This window comes from Aotus nancymaae, unplaced genomic scaffold, assembly GCF_030222135.1.
Source record: "Aotus nancymaae isolate 86718 unplaced genomic scaffold, 86718_ANA_hifiasm-v0.15.2.pri h1tg000076l, whole genome shotgun sequence".
In the NCBI taxonomy this organism is placed as follows: domain Eukaryota; kingdom Metazoa; phylum Chordata; class Mammalia; order Primates; family Aotidae; genus Aotus; species Aotus nancymaae.
This window is the reverse complement of record NW_026988491.1, coordinates 3728256-3745605: the sequence shown is the minus strand read 5'-3', so window position 1 is coordinate 3745605 and position 17350 is coordinate 3728256. Positions and strand designations below refer to the sequence as shown.

The 17350-nt window shown below is 46.0% G+C and overlaps 1 protein-coding gene and 1 non-coding gene across 2 annotated transcripts in view; one reads left to right on the top strand and one right to left on the bottom strand.

Moving 5' to 3' along the window:
- ZNRF3 (zinc and ring finger 3) overlaps window positions 1-10561 on the bottom strand; it is a 170914-nt gene extending 160353 nt beyond the window's left edge. Inside the window, exon 1 of the mRNA XM_021666151.2 lies at window positions 10259-10561. Within this exon, the coding sequence (XP_021521826.2) occupies window positions 10259-10561 (303 nt within the window). The remainder of the gene's footprint in view (window positions 1-10258) is intronic.
- A 6341-nt stretch (window positions 10562-16902) lies between these two features.
- On the top strand, window positions 16903-17008 carry LOC135271363 (U6 spliceosomal RNA). The gene has a single exon (XR_010339461.1). It is a non-coding gene; the product is annotated as a U6 spliceosomal RNA (small nuclear RNA).
- The last annotated feature ends 342 nt before the right edge of the window (window positions 17009-17350 follow it).

The window sequence follows — 17350 nt, the reverse complement described above, 5'->3', positions numbered from 1 at the left end:
AAGTTAAAAGCTTTCAACTTCGAAATTTCCAGAGACAGAAAGGATAGCCAACTCCAATGTCTACAGGGCCAGGCATCGGTAAATGTAAGTGTCAGTGTGGGAAGTGGGCTCGGGTAATGCAAAAAGGACTTGTGACTGGAGGGCCTGTGCCCCTGCTGAAGGGGGCAGCTGGCACTCCATTATGGCAGGCTATTGCCACATGGGACTATGGACCCACTGTTGTGAGATCCTTTAATTTTTTTTGGAGAAGAGCCCATTTTCCTGTAAAATCTCTTGATTTTTAACAGAGATGGAACAAAATACCTGGAAGCTGCTTAGATGCACCCCTGAGAGTCTGGTGTTTGGCTCAACTTGCATCTCTGCCCACCACCAACTGACAATGTCACTCCGAATTCGAGGACAGATTCATTTGTCCTTTCTAAATCCAGCCTGTTCAGAAGCAGAGAGCCTGCTCTACGGGAAAGAGGCAGGTCAGAAACCAGCAACTGAAGCAGCACCCTCCTGGGCAACAATCTGCTGCCACAGGGTGTGATGAAAGCACAGTGGTCCCCCCCGTGAGGCCTCCAAGCATGGCCATCTGCCTAGAGAGGCGCCGTGTTCCTGCCCAGAACACAAGGGCAACCTGCTGCTCCTGAATCATGCTCTGATACACCTACAAGGGAGGCACCAAGATGCCACGCCAGGTACCTTCCCTTCAGTGCAGACATTAGTCAAAACTCAGATCCCCATGGCAGACCAAAAAAAGTCAGTATTTTCCTATTTGCTAAATGATAGGAATATATAGCCTTTCACTTTCATGACATTTTATTTTTTTAAGAAACATACAGCAAGGCACAGCAGTTCACGCCTGTAGTCTCAGCACTTTGGGAGGCCAAGATGGGTGAATTGCTTGAGCCCAGGAATTTGAGATCAACCTGGGCAACATGGCGAAACCCCATCTCTACAAAAAAAAAAATTAGCCAGGCATGGTGGTGCATGCCTGTAGTACCAGCTACTTGGGAGGCTGAGACAAGAGGATCACTTGAGCCTGAGATTTCAAGGTGCAGTGAGCCAAGATCACGCCACTGCACTCCAGCCTGGGCAATAAAGCAAAACATACTATCTGTTGTGAGCAGGGGTGCTGTGTGGAAACATACATGGTAACCTGGTAGGGGAGTATAAACTAGACCACTCCTGTAGAGCAATCTAAAAATATGTAGCAAAAGCCTCAAAATTGTTTATACCACTTAACTCAGTGAACCTAATTCTAGAAATCCTATGAAAATAACCAAGACAGGCCAGGCACGTGGCTCATGCCCATTAATCCCAGTACTTTGGGAGGCTAAGGCAGGTGAATTACTTGAGCTCACAAATCAAGACCAGCCTGGGCAACATGGAGAAACCCCATCTCTACAAAAAATACAAAAATTAACTGGGTGTGGTGATGTGCTCTTGTAGTCTCAGCTACTGGAGAGACTGAGGTGGGAGGATGGCTTGGGCCTGGGAGGCAGAGGTTGCAGCGAGCCAAGATCCCGCCACTGCACTCCAGCCTGGGAGACAGAGCTAGACCTTGTCTCAAAAAAAAAAAAAAGAAGAAGAAGAAGAAAAAGAAAGAAAGAAAATAACCAAGGCTGGCACAGTGGCTCACACCATTACCTGCAAGGCTCACTACAGCCTTGACCTCTCTGGAATAAATCAGAGAAATAACATCTGAAAAGCACTAAATATATCATGGGTGCATAAAACCTACATTTCTTCTCTATACGGTATCTACAGAAGATATTCAATAAATGTCTGCTGACCAGATAGCATATTTAAATTAACTCAAGTAGAAAATTAAGTTGTAATCAAATTCTTACTATCCTGGATGGGACCTTACACACACCTAATTGAGTACTATTTCACTCTTATTTTTTTAAATGCAGGTACTTCTGCACCAAGAGGCCAGAAGTCCCCATTCTAACATACGGTTTCCCATCAAAATTCTAGGATCAAACTTTATTTTCACAGAATCAACTCTATACTGAGTTTCTAAACAACTATATTATAATGGCTACTAGGGAGAGAAAGAAATGAATATCAAGTCTTACAACACATCTTAAGGGCAATAAAAATAAAATGCTGTCCTTTGAACCACAATGGGCCAGCTGACCTTATTCTTTTGACACTATCCATGAGTAAACAGAGCCACTGAAAGTCAGATTTTAAAACATCTCATTCAAGCTACAAATAGAACAAAGAAGCTCTACTCTTTACCTCCTTGCTATGCTGTTAGAAAGGTATAAAGGCACCTCTCCTCAAAGGGGTTATCAGCTTTAACCTCAAAGGTAGGTAAAAATGAGGTGGAAGGCCAGAATGCTCATACAGTGACAGACAATAGGCTGCTCAGGTCTAAACTTAGCACCAGGTCCAGATTCCCTCTCCCAGGTGTTCTTCAGCATCCTACAGGCTGTTTCCTACCAGACAGGACATGTCCCACTGTACTGTAAGGTAACACCATTTGCTTGCTGTCTGGCCACCTACATTCAGCTGCCTGCAGGCAGGGACCAAGTCCTACTCATGTGTTCATTGCCTTGCCCCCACAAAGGATCTGATAGACAGGGGGCACCACTGAATGTTTGCCAACTGAGGAATATAGCACTCACAGTAAGTTTTAACAACCAGGAGGAGGCAATGGGCCTGTGCAAAGTAAGAAAGGTCACAAACATGGGACATGGGACACAACCTCTTTGGAGAAAGACGTGCAGACTCCCAAATTGCTATAAAAGTCAGCCACAGGAAGGAGGTGTGTCTCACACCAGAAATCCCTTTAAATGCCAGAAAACTACAGCCTTTCCAGCTTACCCAATAGCTGAAAATAACAGAAGTGCCATCGAGTGACAGTTGTATACTTCAAGTCACTGGTCCCTCTTCCCAAACTTGGCAGATTGGCTCTTTATGGAAAAAACAAGTTAGAATGAGACTTCTGTGATTTAAAAAAAGAAAGAAAGAAGAAAAGAAAGGAAGGAAAGACATCTTTGTAAGGATAGGGGATTTTCTCAGTTGAAGTCATAGACTTATTTCTTGGTCAATCATTTTGGGTTTAAACTCAACTCTAAATTCCACATCAGTTCCTATAACCTCATCATAAAAAGGGTGAAGTGAAGCAGTCTTGTGAAAACAGAAGTGGCTTAGAATCAGACAGACCAGGATTTGAACCTCAGCTGCACTAATGACTTGCTCAGTGACTCTGACAAGTGACTTTACCTCTCTGCGCTTGGCTTCCTCATCTGAAAACCTGGCACATGCCATCTACCTTGTCTGTTAAATGTGAGCAAAGCATGGTGCCCAGTGCCTGGCACACAGTAAGCACTTGATCATTAGTAGCTATTTTTAAAAGCTCTGACAGGGAGGAAGACTCAGAGACTCAAAATCTAAATTAATTAGAGGAGAAAAGCAACCTCTGAAACCCAATATACAATTTAAGAATGCCTGGCTTTCCTCAATTATACATCTGATCACAAAGCATGCCCTGTATCTGGTATTCCCTGCTACACTCAGCCAGGGTACAGCCAGGGGTAACAGAAGGGCTCCATGCCTGGGAGTCAGGGGACCCAAATAATAATCCTGGATCATCTCTACCTTATCATGTGGCCTTCAGCAAAGCACTCCTCTGGATTTCAGTCTCCTTTCTAATACATTAAAGAACTGAATCTGGTTCTTTTGATTATGAAGATTTATTTAAATGTCATTTTTCTCACAAATTAGAAGTCTAAATTATCCAGACTTAGGAAAACACCAGCAAGAAGCAAACTTTTGGCCAGATATGGGGGCCCTCACCTGTAATCCCAGAGTACTGAGAGGCCAAGCCAGGAGGATCACTTGAGGCCAGGAGTACAAGATCAGCCTGGGCAACATAACAAGATCCTATAACTATAAAAAATTTAAAAACTAGCTGGGTGTGGTGGCAAACACCTGTAATCCTAGCTACTGGGGAAGCTGAGGCCTGAGGACTGCCTGAGCTCAGGAGTCCAAGAGTACAGTGAACCATGATCATATCACTGTGCTCTAGCCTGGGCAACATAGTGAGACCCTGTCAGAAAGCCAGAAGGCAAGCCAGACAGACAGAGAGAAAGAAAGAAAGACAGAAAGCAAGCAAGCAAACAAGAAAGAAAAGTTTTTCACATGGCATATATTTAGGTTAATGATGAAACTGAATGCCAACTCCTTATTGTTACTCCCAGAGACACTGGAAATTCAGGAGTCTTTCCTTCCATAACCTATCTACTTTAAGGCTTTGTCAATACTCAGTTTCATCAGGAAAAGAACACCTTTAGACTTTTCTTATGCCAGGTATCCTGCCTTGGAATACAAACACTCCACACAGATCACTTTCATACAAGCTGGTATTATAATACCAGTGGGTCTACGGGAACCAGAGAGAGCCATCCTTTCCCGCCAAGCAAGTTTCTGGTAGTAACAACCAAAAAGGAAAGATAATCCCAGAATTTACTAGCCAAGCCAAAGGAAGTTGTTCTCATAATTAAAGCATAAATAATCCATAAAACCAACTGCCTGCCTGATCTCCACTCTTCATCATTCATTTAATAAATACTGAATGTCTCATGCATAGCAGGCAGTGGAAACCCAGGGGGTGGATCCACAAATGAGCAAAAATAGAGCTACCCCCATGGGGTTCAGGTCCACAAGGGAAGGTGTGAGAAGCCGCTCTTTAGGCATTTCAACAGCAACAAGTGCTCCGTTTCATTTTTCAATGAACTGTGCAAAGGAACACATCAATGCTCTGCTTTCCCACATCCTGCATTCAGAGTGTCGCGTTCTTGCACTTTGCCATATAAATGCAGAAAAGTCTTTGAGTGACTATATTCTCACTTCTCCCAAGGATGCACAGTGCACAGGAGGGAAGTTAATTCATTATAGACAATGGATGCTTTAGGGCCTAAGTGCTCAGTTCGGTGGAAAAACCGTTTAGGAAAAATTGTCATTTATCCATGCATGTGTCTGTCTCCAACAGCAATACAGTGTCTGGTACAGAATAGGGCTGTGATATAGATGTCTATGAAATAAATATGCTCAATGGAGGCTCCCAGACCTGTAGACTTCCCTACAACACTTGCCAGCCTGATCCCCACTCAAACTCTTGGTAATGGACTATTCGATGCTCTACTAGATTAGAGCTTCCCTTTTTCCTCGGGGTGAGGGGGGATGGGGGGGGCACATCATAGAACCCTTGAAGAGGCAAAGTTGTAAGTGCCCATAGACAAGAATATGCATATACTTGCAGAGGTTCATAGACTATCTCTGAAAGTCTGTGACTCTCAGGTTAAGAACCCCTATATTATGTTGTTAAAAACTAGACTTGAATTAATGTCAAAATCCTAACTGGCCAAGTTATATTTATTTGGCAAAAACAAGAACAAGCAGGCCAGGCAGACCTGGGTTTCAATCAATCCAGGTTTTGTCATTTGCTAGCCATGTGAAGTCAGAGAAGTCAACTTGCTTCTCTCAGCCTCAGTTTTTCTCCTCTGTAAAATGGGTTAACAATAGTTGCTAAATGCATGTTAATGCCAGGATGAGATGAACCAAAACATAACATGCTTGATGTTTTCCTCCGCATACATAAGAGGAAACCATCACTGCCTTCCCTTTAGTCTACAGCTCTACACTGAACTCCCACTCCCATCTTCATCCCTATTCAGAATTGTACTAATAACTCCCATGAGATCTCAGGGAACAAAATGGAAAATAAGAAGCTCTAAGAATTTATAATGTCACAAAATATAGCCCCAATTTTTCCCCCTGTATCAAATGCTTGGTTTAAACCTATGAAGGCCCATCTGAGAAGACAGTGGGCAATCCCTTTCTGTGTAAATCCAGGTCAGCTGTCAGCACACAATTGTTCTATTAGACCAAGTCAATTTTTAGAGGCAGGCCTGTTAACTTAAAATGGACATGAAAAGAAAGTGTTTGATCAAATGCTAAACTGCAGAAGCACACTGACAGGAAAACAAAGCAGAGGAAATAGTTTCCTAAAATTACTCTCTGTGATACCTTTACTTAACACTGGATATTTAAGGACCTTGATCGGCCTTTTTAACCCACCACCTAGCTCTCTTCCCACCCCTAATAGCTAAAGGAACTGACTTAGTTCTTAAATGTCCTCAGCTTCCCTCTGTTTTCAAGTTCATTCAACATTTAACCTATGATCTGGGAAGGCTGAATTTAAAGTTACACAGAAACTATCATTCAGATTCCTTCTACAAATGAATTTCTCAAGCCTTTCTAAATATTTGACTTCAAGCAAAAAAAAAAAAAAAAAAAATGCATTTCCACTTTAAAACAATCTTTCATCTCTAGCAATGCAAATTTTCTTTGTTTGTTTAACCAATTCACATACAACTAGCCAGTGTTTAATCGGGCCTTTATTTAACATCACCAACCATGAGAGTTGCACAGCCAAGTCTGAAAGTTTCAGATAATGATCTCATTAACAGCAACAAATTGGTTCAAAGATGAAATATATATCGATATGTCTAAGAACCCTTTAAAGTCCCACACTTCATAACTACAGGAGAAGTGTAATTAATTTCTCCAGCATTCAAACTGTATGCCTGACACTCTTACAAGCAAATGGGCTTTAACACTACATAAATAAAAAAGGTAATAAAAGTAATAGCATTTCATACCCACAAATCATTTTCACCACAACTTTCAGAGGTGGAGACATTGAAAAAAAAAATCTCTTCATTCAGATAACACTGGTGACCTTGGGATAGTTATTTAAACCTAAAATGCACAAGAGAAGAATTAAGATTCCTGATGACTAATCCTAAGGTTTGAATTACTACCTCCCTCCCTCTTGCAAGCGTGCTCTCTCGTGCGCGCGCGTTCACGCTCTCTCTCTCTCTCTCTCTCTCTCTGTCTCTCTGTCTCTGACACTGACAGACAAACTGACACAATTCTTAACTAGGCTTCCCCTACCCTAACCCATGGAAATGCCAGAACAGGTACTCTAGTTAGAATTATCTGGGCAAACCAGACTATGATAAGGTATCTACTATACACACACATACACATACACACACACACACACACACACGCACACACTTTTCATTGGCATATAATAAAGAAGGGGAAAAATCAGTAATACAAACCAATTTCTCATCTTAGAATTCTTAAAGGAGAGGGACTCCTAAACAGGTATTTTCTCCCCTAAACCATAAACAATACTGCTACAGAACCCCAATGGAAATAACAGAAACAACGCTATAGTTACTATTTAGCTTCACTTATAGGAAAATGAACTCTGCTCTGAGACAGTAAAACACTAAGCAGAAAATCACACTATTTTGGTTTTCTTCTTTTCTTTTCTTTTTTTTTTTGAGAGAGAGTCTCACTCTGTTGTCCAGGCTGGAGTACGATGGCATAATCACAGCTCACTGCAGCCTCAACTTCCCAGGCTCAAGCAACCCTCCCACCTCTTAGCCTCCCAAGCAGCTGGGTGCATGCCACCATGCCTGGCTTTTTTTTTTTTTTTTTTTTTTTGTAGAGACCAGGTCTAATTGTGTTGCCTAGGCTGGTCTCCAACTCCTAGGCTCAAGCAATCCTACTGCCTCAGCCTCCCAAAATGCTGAGACTACAGGCATTAGCCACCACACCTGGCCACTATTTTTTTAAGATAGCAAATAAAAGAAGGTTTTGAAAAGTTCAATGAGATTGTGAGACCAGGGCACGGTGAAAGCCTAAAAGAAAGACAAGAAGTCACAATGAGCAAGAGTTAAGATTCAAACGATTCTTGAAGACTATGAATAAAATGTTTGGGAATCTTCAGCAGAGCATCATCTCTAAAGCTTATAAAGGTTTTTCAAGATAGTAAACAAAAGGAGGTTTTTTTAAAGATAGTAAATAAAAGGAGGTCTTGAAAAGTTTGTGTTACTCAGAAAACATGATTAATCCAAAGTTGGACACTAATTTATTTCTTCTGCTTTCTCATTTCTCACCAAAAGAAAACGTTATATTCCCTCTCAGCGGCCCTAAAACATCACCCTTCCTTACAAAAAAACTTTTTAAGGGCTGCCAGACAAGGTCCACACCAGTTCCTTCAATCAAACAGTATTTGCAGAACTCATAAAAGCACACTAGCCTTTGTATACACACATCCCTGAAAGCCACACCACTCTGTCTGCAGAAACAGAGAGGTTCAACAAGTCAGCCACCACAATAAAGTTACTAAAGATACGAGGTGCACCATGAAATGACTATTCAGACAGCTCAGATAAACTCACCAACATTACTGCAGTTATAAGGGAATTAAGGACACCTATTAGTGATTGCTTAACAGGTAAACTTATTAAATACCATTTAAGTCACTTTACTTAACAACTGTTGACTTAATTTTTTTTTTTTTTTGGCTAGGCTAATGGACTACAAAAGAGTTAGATAAGCACTTCAAAAAGTTTCAAAAGAGAATAGGTTCTTTCTACCAAATTCACATATTATCTCTCTACTCACAAGGATAAAACAGTTACAAATGGTGTTTAAACTGCTAATTTTGTATTAAATGGTGAACCCAAGATTATCTCCAAAGCATAACACTACTCATAATGGATAGCTCACTCAGCAAACTACTGTTGAGAAAGAGTGACACGTTAAAACACTGCAGATAAAAATCGCAAACTTCAAAAGTCTCCTTCAAAAAGTCAAGTGCCGCGCTAAAACATCTTTTTTTTTTTTTAGAAGGCTATAAATCAAACATTTCTAAAACCATCAGGGCACAATGAAAGCCTCAAAGAAAGACAAGGAGTTGCAAGGAGCAAGACTTAAGATTCAAACTATCCTTGAAGGTGGTGACTGAAATGTTCAGGACTCTTCAGCAAAGCATCATCTCTAAAACTTATAAAGATCATAATTATAACTTTTTTAAGTCTAAAAGCATTATAACATAGATAGTCAAAGGGTTCAATGAAGGGATTTCCTCTTCTATTTACCCCACACAAGTTTTCAGATGGGGATAAGAGCCCGCTAAGGCAATGCTGCTGATACATCGCATGGGCCTGGGTGCCTCCTACAGTTTTGTAAAGGCACACCCCTAAGGAGTCAAGCTGCACAACTCTCCCTGTCCTATGCAGGCAGGGCTTGCACCCAAAGAGGGAAAAGGACACCACGGAAGAGGCTGTCTACACTGCAGGCTGCTATGCAAATCATTCCATGCAGTCCCCTTCTTTTCATTCATAACTCACCCAAGAGTAAAGCACAGAAGGCCCACAAAGCTTAGGCCCTGCAGACATTCGATCACCCCAAAGGTTCAAAGACAAGCCAACCTTTACAAATCGCCCCCATCCGAGGTGTGCATATTAACCGCCGTTAAGTATGCTGGCCGTCTAACAGGTTGATAAAATCATGGCCAAGGAAGCGGTAAGACATCCACCCAGCTAACCACCTCAGAAGCTTCAGTTGGGAGACCCTCCTCCAAAGAGTATGCACAGCTCAAAGCTCTCCCCAGCTAGCTTCCTTCGGAATGCGATCTCTTTCACTTGGTCCAAGGTGGAGGCCCTGTCAGTGAAAGACCCCGTCTCCCCATTTGCAGCCCCTTCGCATTAGTCTTTGGCTGAGGGAAGGGCAGGAGGTATCTCTCCCACCCTCTATAATGTGAGGCACGCAGCGAGGGCTGCCTTCAATCGCCACTCCACGCGTGGAACCCCCGATCCCCACTCCTCAACCAGCTCCGCCTCCTTCCAGGCCTGCTGCTGCTTGTCCAGAGACCCGCAGGAGGGTCTGCGGCGCCCAGGTGAGGCGGGCGGCAGGTTCCGGGGAAGAACCCAATGTTATGCAGCCCTTCAGACAAACCTGGCCGCACCCAAAAAGAATATGCATGGATGGAAAGCAAAGCCTGCAACCTGAAACGAGCCACCTATCCCTCATCACTTGTCTTTCCAAAGTTGGCATTCAACAGGTAGTTCCCAGGACTTGCACCTGAGGCAGACCGAAAAACCCAAACGGTCAAGGAAGCCGCCCCAGCGTGGGTGCCGGGCCCAGGGTCCTCCTCCCGCTCCGGGACTCAAGGGAGCCCGAGCCCCCACGTGCGCTTGCTCCCCGCAGCGGCGCCCCAGAGGCCGCGTCCCGCCCGCCGGCCCGCCCGCAGGGGAGGGATGCCGCCGGCCTCTTGGTCGCCCCTCCCGCCCGCCCGCCAGTCAGCCAGCCCGCGGCGGGGTCGGCGGGCGCAGCCCCCGGAGCCATCTTGTGGCTGCAGCGGCGAGGGGCCCGGGCGGCGGGCAGCTACCTGCACGATCTCGCCCTCGGCGCTGAGCGTGGCCCCGGCCCGCGAGAAGCGGCCCGTGAGGCCGGTGGTGTAGGTGGTGTAGTCGCCGCTTGGGCTCGACTCGAACAGCACCACCTCCACGAACGCTGTCTCCTTGGCCCGCGCCGCGCCGGGCCCCGCGGCCGCCAGCAGCAGCCCGAGCAGCAGCGGCAGCGGCGGCGGCGGCGGCAGGCGGCGGCACCGGAGGCCGCGGGGGCGGCGGCGGAGGCGGCGGCGGCGGCGGCGGCCCGGGGCCCCTGGGCGCCCGCCCGAGCGCGGCCTCATGGTCCTGCGGCGGGAGGGCGCGGAGGGCGGGCGCGGCCGGGCATAGTCGCTGGCCGGCTGAGGACCGAAGGCGGGCGGACGCCTCACAGCCCCATCGCGGCGGCGGCGGCGGCTTTGTGGTTCGCAGGCTCTGCTCGGCTCCCCCGGCCGTCGCGCCGCGGCCCTTTCATCTGCTCCACGTGAGGGGTTATCCCCGCCCTGGCAGCGTCGTGACCCGCTCTCCCCTCCCTCCCCGCCCTCAGCCGCCGCAGCCGCCGCCGTGGGGAGTGAGAAGGCGGGGCGGGCGCGCCTGCGGCTAGAGGCGGGGCCCGAAGACCGAACACGCCCCGCCCCTCCTCGCCCCGGCTTCCATCTGCGCTCCGCCCCTTTGTCCTCGCTCCGCCCCATTACCCCAGCTCCGCCCCCCGCCCGCGGTCTGCGCCCCGCCCCATCGTCCTTGCTCCGCCCTCGCTCGCCGTCTTGCTCCACCCCATTATTCTCGCTCCGCCCCCCGCCCGTCGTCTCTACTCCGCCCCTTCGTCCTCGCTCCGCCCCCGCCGCGCTCCGCCCTCCACGGCAGACATTTCTCGCGGTTGCTAGAGTTCGGCGGGAACTCGGACGGCAACCTGCTCCAGGCGATGCGCGCCCCCTCCGGAGGCGCCGTGCGTCCTGGTCCGGTGCGGGAGTTAGGGCCATTTGGTCTTGAAAGGCCCCGTCCTTCCGGGTTCCCCCGCCCCAATTTACAGTTTCCAGGAAGCTTGATCGCCCGCTCCGGGCGCTCTATTCCTACCCCCACCTCCAGGATCCAACGGGGAAGGCCAGGGCAGTCGGGGGTAGTTTGCAACTTGGGTCGTGTCCGGTTCTTGCACAGGTGTCGCCTAGACATCTTCTAGGTGTCGCCTAGACAGCTTCTCTGTCTGAAGTCTGTACTGAAGGAGTGAGGAAGACCTTCAGGACCTTCTGATGGAGTTCATCTTTCTGCAGCCCCAGAAACTGTAATTCAGACACCAACCCCAAAAAAGTCTGGAAACTTTGCCTCGCCTCGTGCAGCCAGAGGAGTCCAACATCATTATTACCCTCTATGCACAGACTGCTGGCTGCCAAACTAACATATCTAAAGCACGTGCTCCAGGGCTCAGAGGTTCCCAGTCACCCAGAAAATAAACTTTTAATTCCCTGCCCCTTTTTAGAACATGTCTTTTCTTTCCTCATCTAGTCCTCTGAGAATTGAACCCCTCCTTGAAAAGCCTGATCCAATTCTCACTTCCTCCGTAGAATCTTCCTTCCCTGGCCAGAACAGCTTTGTTCAGATATTTGCAAATATTTGGTTAGGATGAATCTGCTTCTACTTGCTACCACACCCAAAATGTTAAAAAGACAAAAGAAAGAAAGAAAACTCATTGAGAATTTTCTTGAGTAAACAACTTACCAAGGTTATATTTTAAAGCTGAAAAAAATTTTAATGTGCAATAGAAAGCACACTTGAAAAAAACCCACAGATCTGTATTACCACATATGGACCACCCAGAGCTTCCGCTCAGGAGGGAGGCACCTGGGAAAGCGGGACTCTGGAAGGAATGGCTTTTTAGTTTCTCCAAAACTGAGCCTAACTGGTGCTGACTGCAACAGGGCACCATCAGTCCTGACAATTACCCCCACAAGATCTTTTTATTTCTTTCATTTAGATACAGGGTCTCCCTCTGTTGCACAGGCTGGCGTGCAGTGGTGTGAACACAGCTCACTGTGTCCAAGTATCGAACTCCTGTGCCCAAGTATCCTCCCAGCTCAGCCTCCTGAGTAGCTGGGACTACAGGTGCCACACCCAGCCTCCATCCAGTTCTTAATTAAGGGGGAGGGCAAATCTCTATAGTTCATGGATGACACTTGGCAATATTTAAAATTCAAAGGCACCCACCACCAACTGATAAATGAATAACCAAATGTGGTCTATCCATGCAATGAGATATTATCTATCCAGAAATGAAATACTTGGCTGGGTGCAGTGGCTCATGCCTGTAATCCCAGCACTTTGGGAGGCCAAGGCTGGTGAATCACCTGAGGTCAGGAGTTTGAGACCAGCCTGGCCAACATGGTGAAACCCTGTGTCTACTAAAATTACAAAAATTAGCTAAGCATGGTGGTGCGTGCCTGTAATCCCAGCTACTCAGGAGGCTGATGCAGGAGAATCCCTTAAACCTGGGAGGCAGAGGTTGCAGTGAGCCAAGATTGTGCCACTGCACTCCAGCCTGGGCAACAGAGTGAGACTCCATCTCAAAAAAAAAAAAGAAAAAAAAAAGAAATACTAATACATGCTACAACATGGATGAACCTTGAAAACATTATGCTAAGTGAAAGAAGCCAGATCCAAAAGCCCACATATTTCATGATTCCATTTATATGAAATACCAAGAACAGGCAAATCTATAAAGACAGAAAGTAGATTACTGGTTGCCAGGGGATGGGGAGAGGCAGGAATGGGTAGTGACTGCTAATGGGTTTCTCTGGAGGGTGATGAAAATATTCTGGAATTAGATAATGGTGATGGTTGCACAACTATGTAAATATACTAAAAACCACTCAATTGTACACTTTTAAAAGGTAAATGTTATGGCATATGAATTTTTTTTTCTTTTAGAAACGGTCTCACTGTCACACAGGCTGGAGTGCAATGGCGTCATCACAGCTCACTGCAGCCTCCACCTCCTGGGCTCAAGTGATCTTTCAACCTCAGCCTCAAAAACAGCTAGGACTACAGATACACACCACCACACCAAGCTAAATTTTTAATTTTTGTTTGTAAAGACAGGTTCTCACTATGTTGCCCACACTGGACTCAAACTCCTAGGGTCAAGCAATCCTCCTGCTTAAGTCTCTCAAAGTGCTGGGATTAACAGGCATGAGCCACCACACCTGGCTGGTATGTGAATTATATCTCATTTTTTTTTTTTTTTTTGTAGAGACGGGGTCTCACTATGTTGCCCAGGCTGGAGTGCAGTGGTTATTCACAGGTGCAATCCCACTACTGATCAGCACGGGAGTTTTTGACCTGCTCCATTTCCGACCTGGGCCGGTTCACCCCTCAGGCAACCTGGTGGTCCCCTGCTCCCGGGAGGTCACCATATTGATGCCGAACTTAGTGCGGACACCCAATCGGCATAGCGCACTACAGCCCAGAGCTCCTGGGCTCAAGCCATCCTCCCACTTCAGCCTCCTGAGTAGCTGGGAATACAGGCATGCACGCCACCACGCCCGGCTTATATCTCAAATTAGCTGATAAAAAAATTTCTAGCTGGGCACAGTGGCTCACGCCTATAATCCTAGCACTTTGGGAGGCTGAGGCAGGTGGATCACTTGATGTCAGGAGTTCGAGACCAGCCTGGGTAACATGGTGAAAACCCATCTCTACTAAAAATACAAAAATTAGCTGGGTATGGTGGTGCACGCCTGTAGTTCCAGCTACTTAGGAGGCTGAGGCGGAGGCTGCAGTGAACTAAGATTGTGCCACCGCACTCCAGCCTGGATGACAGAGCTAAACTCATCTCAAAAAAAAAAAAAAATTTTGTCTTCAGTGGTATTTTCATGCAAGTGCGTGCGTGCGCGCGCACACACACACACACCCCCACACACACAGGATACAGCATAAGGATATCCTCTGCTCTTTGAAGTCTTAGTGCACATTTCACACCCTCAACAGGGACTATACTATTTTAAACTGCAATGTGCCCCCTGTCATCCACTCCTATCCTCCCTTGGCCTGCCTTCCCCTACCCCTGTGGCATTTATCGCCTTGTAACATACTAAATAAATTGTTTATATATTTTTGTCTATCCTCCACACCCCACATGCATGCATGCCAGAGAACTAGCCCTCTAATGACAGAGATCTTTATTTTGTTTGGCGACTTAGGCCGAGGCTGCCTGACCCAGAGTAGACACTCAACAAATATTTGATGCATAAATTAATGACTAAATGAATGAGTGATAAGCTCATCAATGTGTATCCCTCCCATTTTGCAAACATTTGGGGCAGATTGTTAACAGCTGCATTGGAGCATTGGGCTTCATGGGACCAAAATAAATTCTGAGTGGGGAGAAGATTGACCATCCTTTCCTCAAGAACTGCGATGCAAACCCACACAAGGGTCAGAAAACAAACCAGTTTTGATTTTTAAAATTCTGCTTAAAGAAAGAGATGAGGCCAGACATGGTGGCTCATGTCTGTAATCCCAGCACTCTGGGAGGCCAAGGAGGGCTGATCACTTGAGGCCAGGAGTTCAAGACCAGCCTGACCAACATGGCAAAACCCCATCTCTACTAAAAATACAAAAAATTAGCCAGGCATAGTGGCACACGCCTATAGTCCCAGCTGCTTAGGAGACTGAGACAGGAGAATTGCTTGAACCCAGGAGGCAGAGGTTGCAGTGAGCCCAGATCGCGACAGTGTACTCCAGCCTGGGCAACAGAATAAGACTCTATCTCAAAAAAAAAAAAAAAAAAAAGGCCGGATGCAGTGGCTCACGTCTGTAATCCCCAGCACTTTGGGGGAGCTGAAGCAAGTGGATCACAAGGTCAGGCGTTTGATACCAGTCTGACCAACATGGTGAAATCCTGTTTCTACTAAAAAACATAAAAATTAGCCAGGCATGGTGGCACACAGCTGTAATCTCAGCTACTTGGGAAGCTGAGGCAGGAAAATTACTTGAACCTGGGAGGCAGAGGTCGCAGTGAACCGAGATCATGCCACTGCGCTCTAGCCTGGGCGACAGAGCAAGACTCTGTCTCAAAAAAAAAAAAAGAAAAGAAAAAGAAAAATATGAAAGCTGTGCACTGTGGTATGTGCCTATAATCCCTGCTACTCAGGATACTGAGGTAGGAGGATCCCTTAAGCACAGGAGTTCAAATCCAGCCTAGGTAACATGGCAAGACTCCATCTCTGAAAAAGAAAAAGGAAAAGGGGCCTAGGCAACATAAAGCGACCCCCATCTCTAAAAACAAAAATTAGCCAAGCATGGTGGTGAGCACCTGTGGTTCCAGCTACTTGTGAGGGTGAAGTAGGAGGATCTCTTGAACCCAGGAGTTGGAGGCTGCAGTGAGCTAAGATTGTGCCACTGTACTTCAGACTGGGCAACAGAGCAAGGCTCTGTCTCAAAGAGAGAAAGAGAGAGAGAAACATAGGGTTAATAAGATATAGTTCAGAAACACAGAGGTAGCGTGATTCATCTTTCAGCAGTGTGAAGCTGTTCAGAAAGGAAGTATTCACTAAGGAATGAAGTTTCACCCAAATCTGACAGGCAGCAAGGAGAGATAGAAAATAACTTCAAATAAGAGATAAGACCCATCAGCTAGAGCAAGGAAGGGATCCGCAAGCTGGGCCAAGTGATAGAAATGAAGCACATTCATTATTTTGTGTGGCACATCCCTAGCAGATCATCCTGGGTGTAATTTAGCTTATTCCTTTCCTTATCAGACACAGCTCAGAAGAAAGTAACTGCGAACAGGTGCATCAGCATTGGTTAAAGCTGCCAAACCTTTGGCAAATCTCACTGACTTAGGCCAAAAACCACATAAAGCTTCAAGAAATTTTCTACCAGCAAAACTCTATTTATATGACTAAATAGGGAAGTTCAGGGATTTCAAATTCATAAACAAGAGACTGGATCTGTGCTAAATAAATGCAGATGCATATGGAATTCTAAGACAGAAGAGGGGTGGGTGAGTAGACAACAGATACATGTGAAGGTTTGCAAACATTACATATATATGGAAGGAGACATTAGAAACTAATTAACGGTTGTTTCTGGAGAGGCATCTGGGTGACTGGGAGGCAAGGAACAAAGGGAAACTTACATTTCTCGAAAAAGTTGGCCCTCCATTTCTGTGAGTTCTGCATTTATGGATTCAATAAACCATGAATAGAAAATATTCAAGAAAAAAATGGATGTTTGTGTCTGTACTGAACATATACAGATCTTTTTCTTGTCAAAAATAGCATAACAACTATTTACATGGCATTTACATTGCACTTGGTGTTATAACATCTAGAGATTATTTAAAGTATACGGTGGTGGGGGCCAGGTCCAGTGGCTCATGCCTGTAATCCCAGCACTTTGGGAGACTGAGGCAGGCAAATCATGAGGTCAGGAATTCGATACCATCCTGGCTAGCATGGTGAAACCCCGTCTCTACTAAAAATACAAAAAATTAGCTGGGCATAGTGGCAGGCGGCTGTAGTCCCAGCTACTCAGGAGGCTGAGGCAGGAGAATCGCTGAAACCGGGAGGCAGAGGTTGTAGTGAGCTGAGATCGTGACATTGCACTCCAGCCCAGGTGACAGAGTAAGACTTGGTCTCAAAAAAAAAAAAAAATGCTCGATTCGGCAGCACATATACTAAAATTGGAACGACACAGAGAAGATTAGCACGGCCCCTGCGCAAGGATGACACACAAATCTTGAAGCGTTCCATATATTTTAATTAAAAATAAAGAAAATGAAAAAAATGGGCTAGGGGCAGTGGCTTACATCTGAAATCCCAGTATTTTGGGAGGCCAAGGCGAGTGAATCACTTGAGGTCAGGAGTTCGTGACCAGCCTGGCCAACATGGTGAACCCCTACTAAAAATATACGAAAATTAGCCAGGCGTGGTGGCATGCACCTGTAGTCCCAGCTACTCAGGAAGCCAAGGCAGGAGAACTGCTTAAACCTTGGGGGCGGAGGTTGCAATGAGCTGAGATCACACAACTGCACTCCAGCCTGGGTGACAGAGTGAGACTCCGTCTCAAGAAAAAAAAAAAAACTAAATTAAAAAAATGGA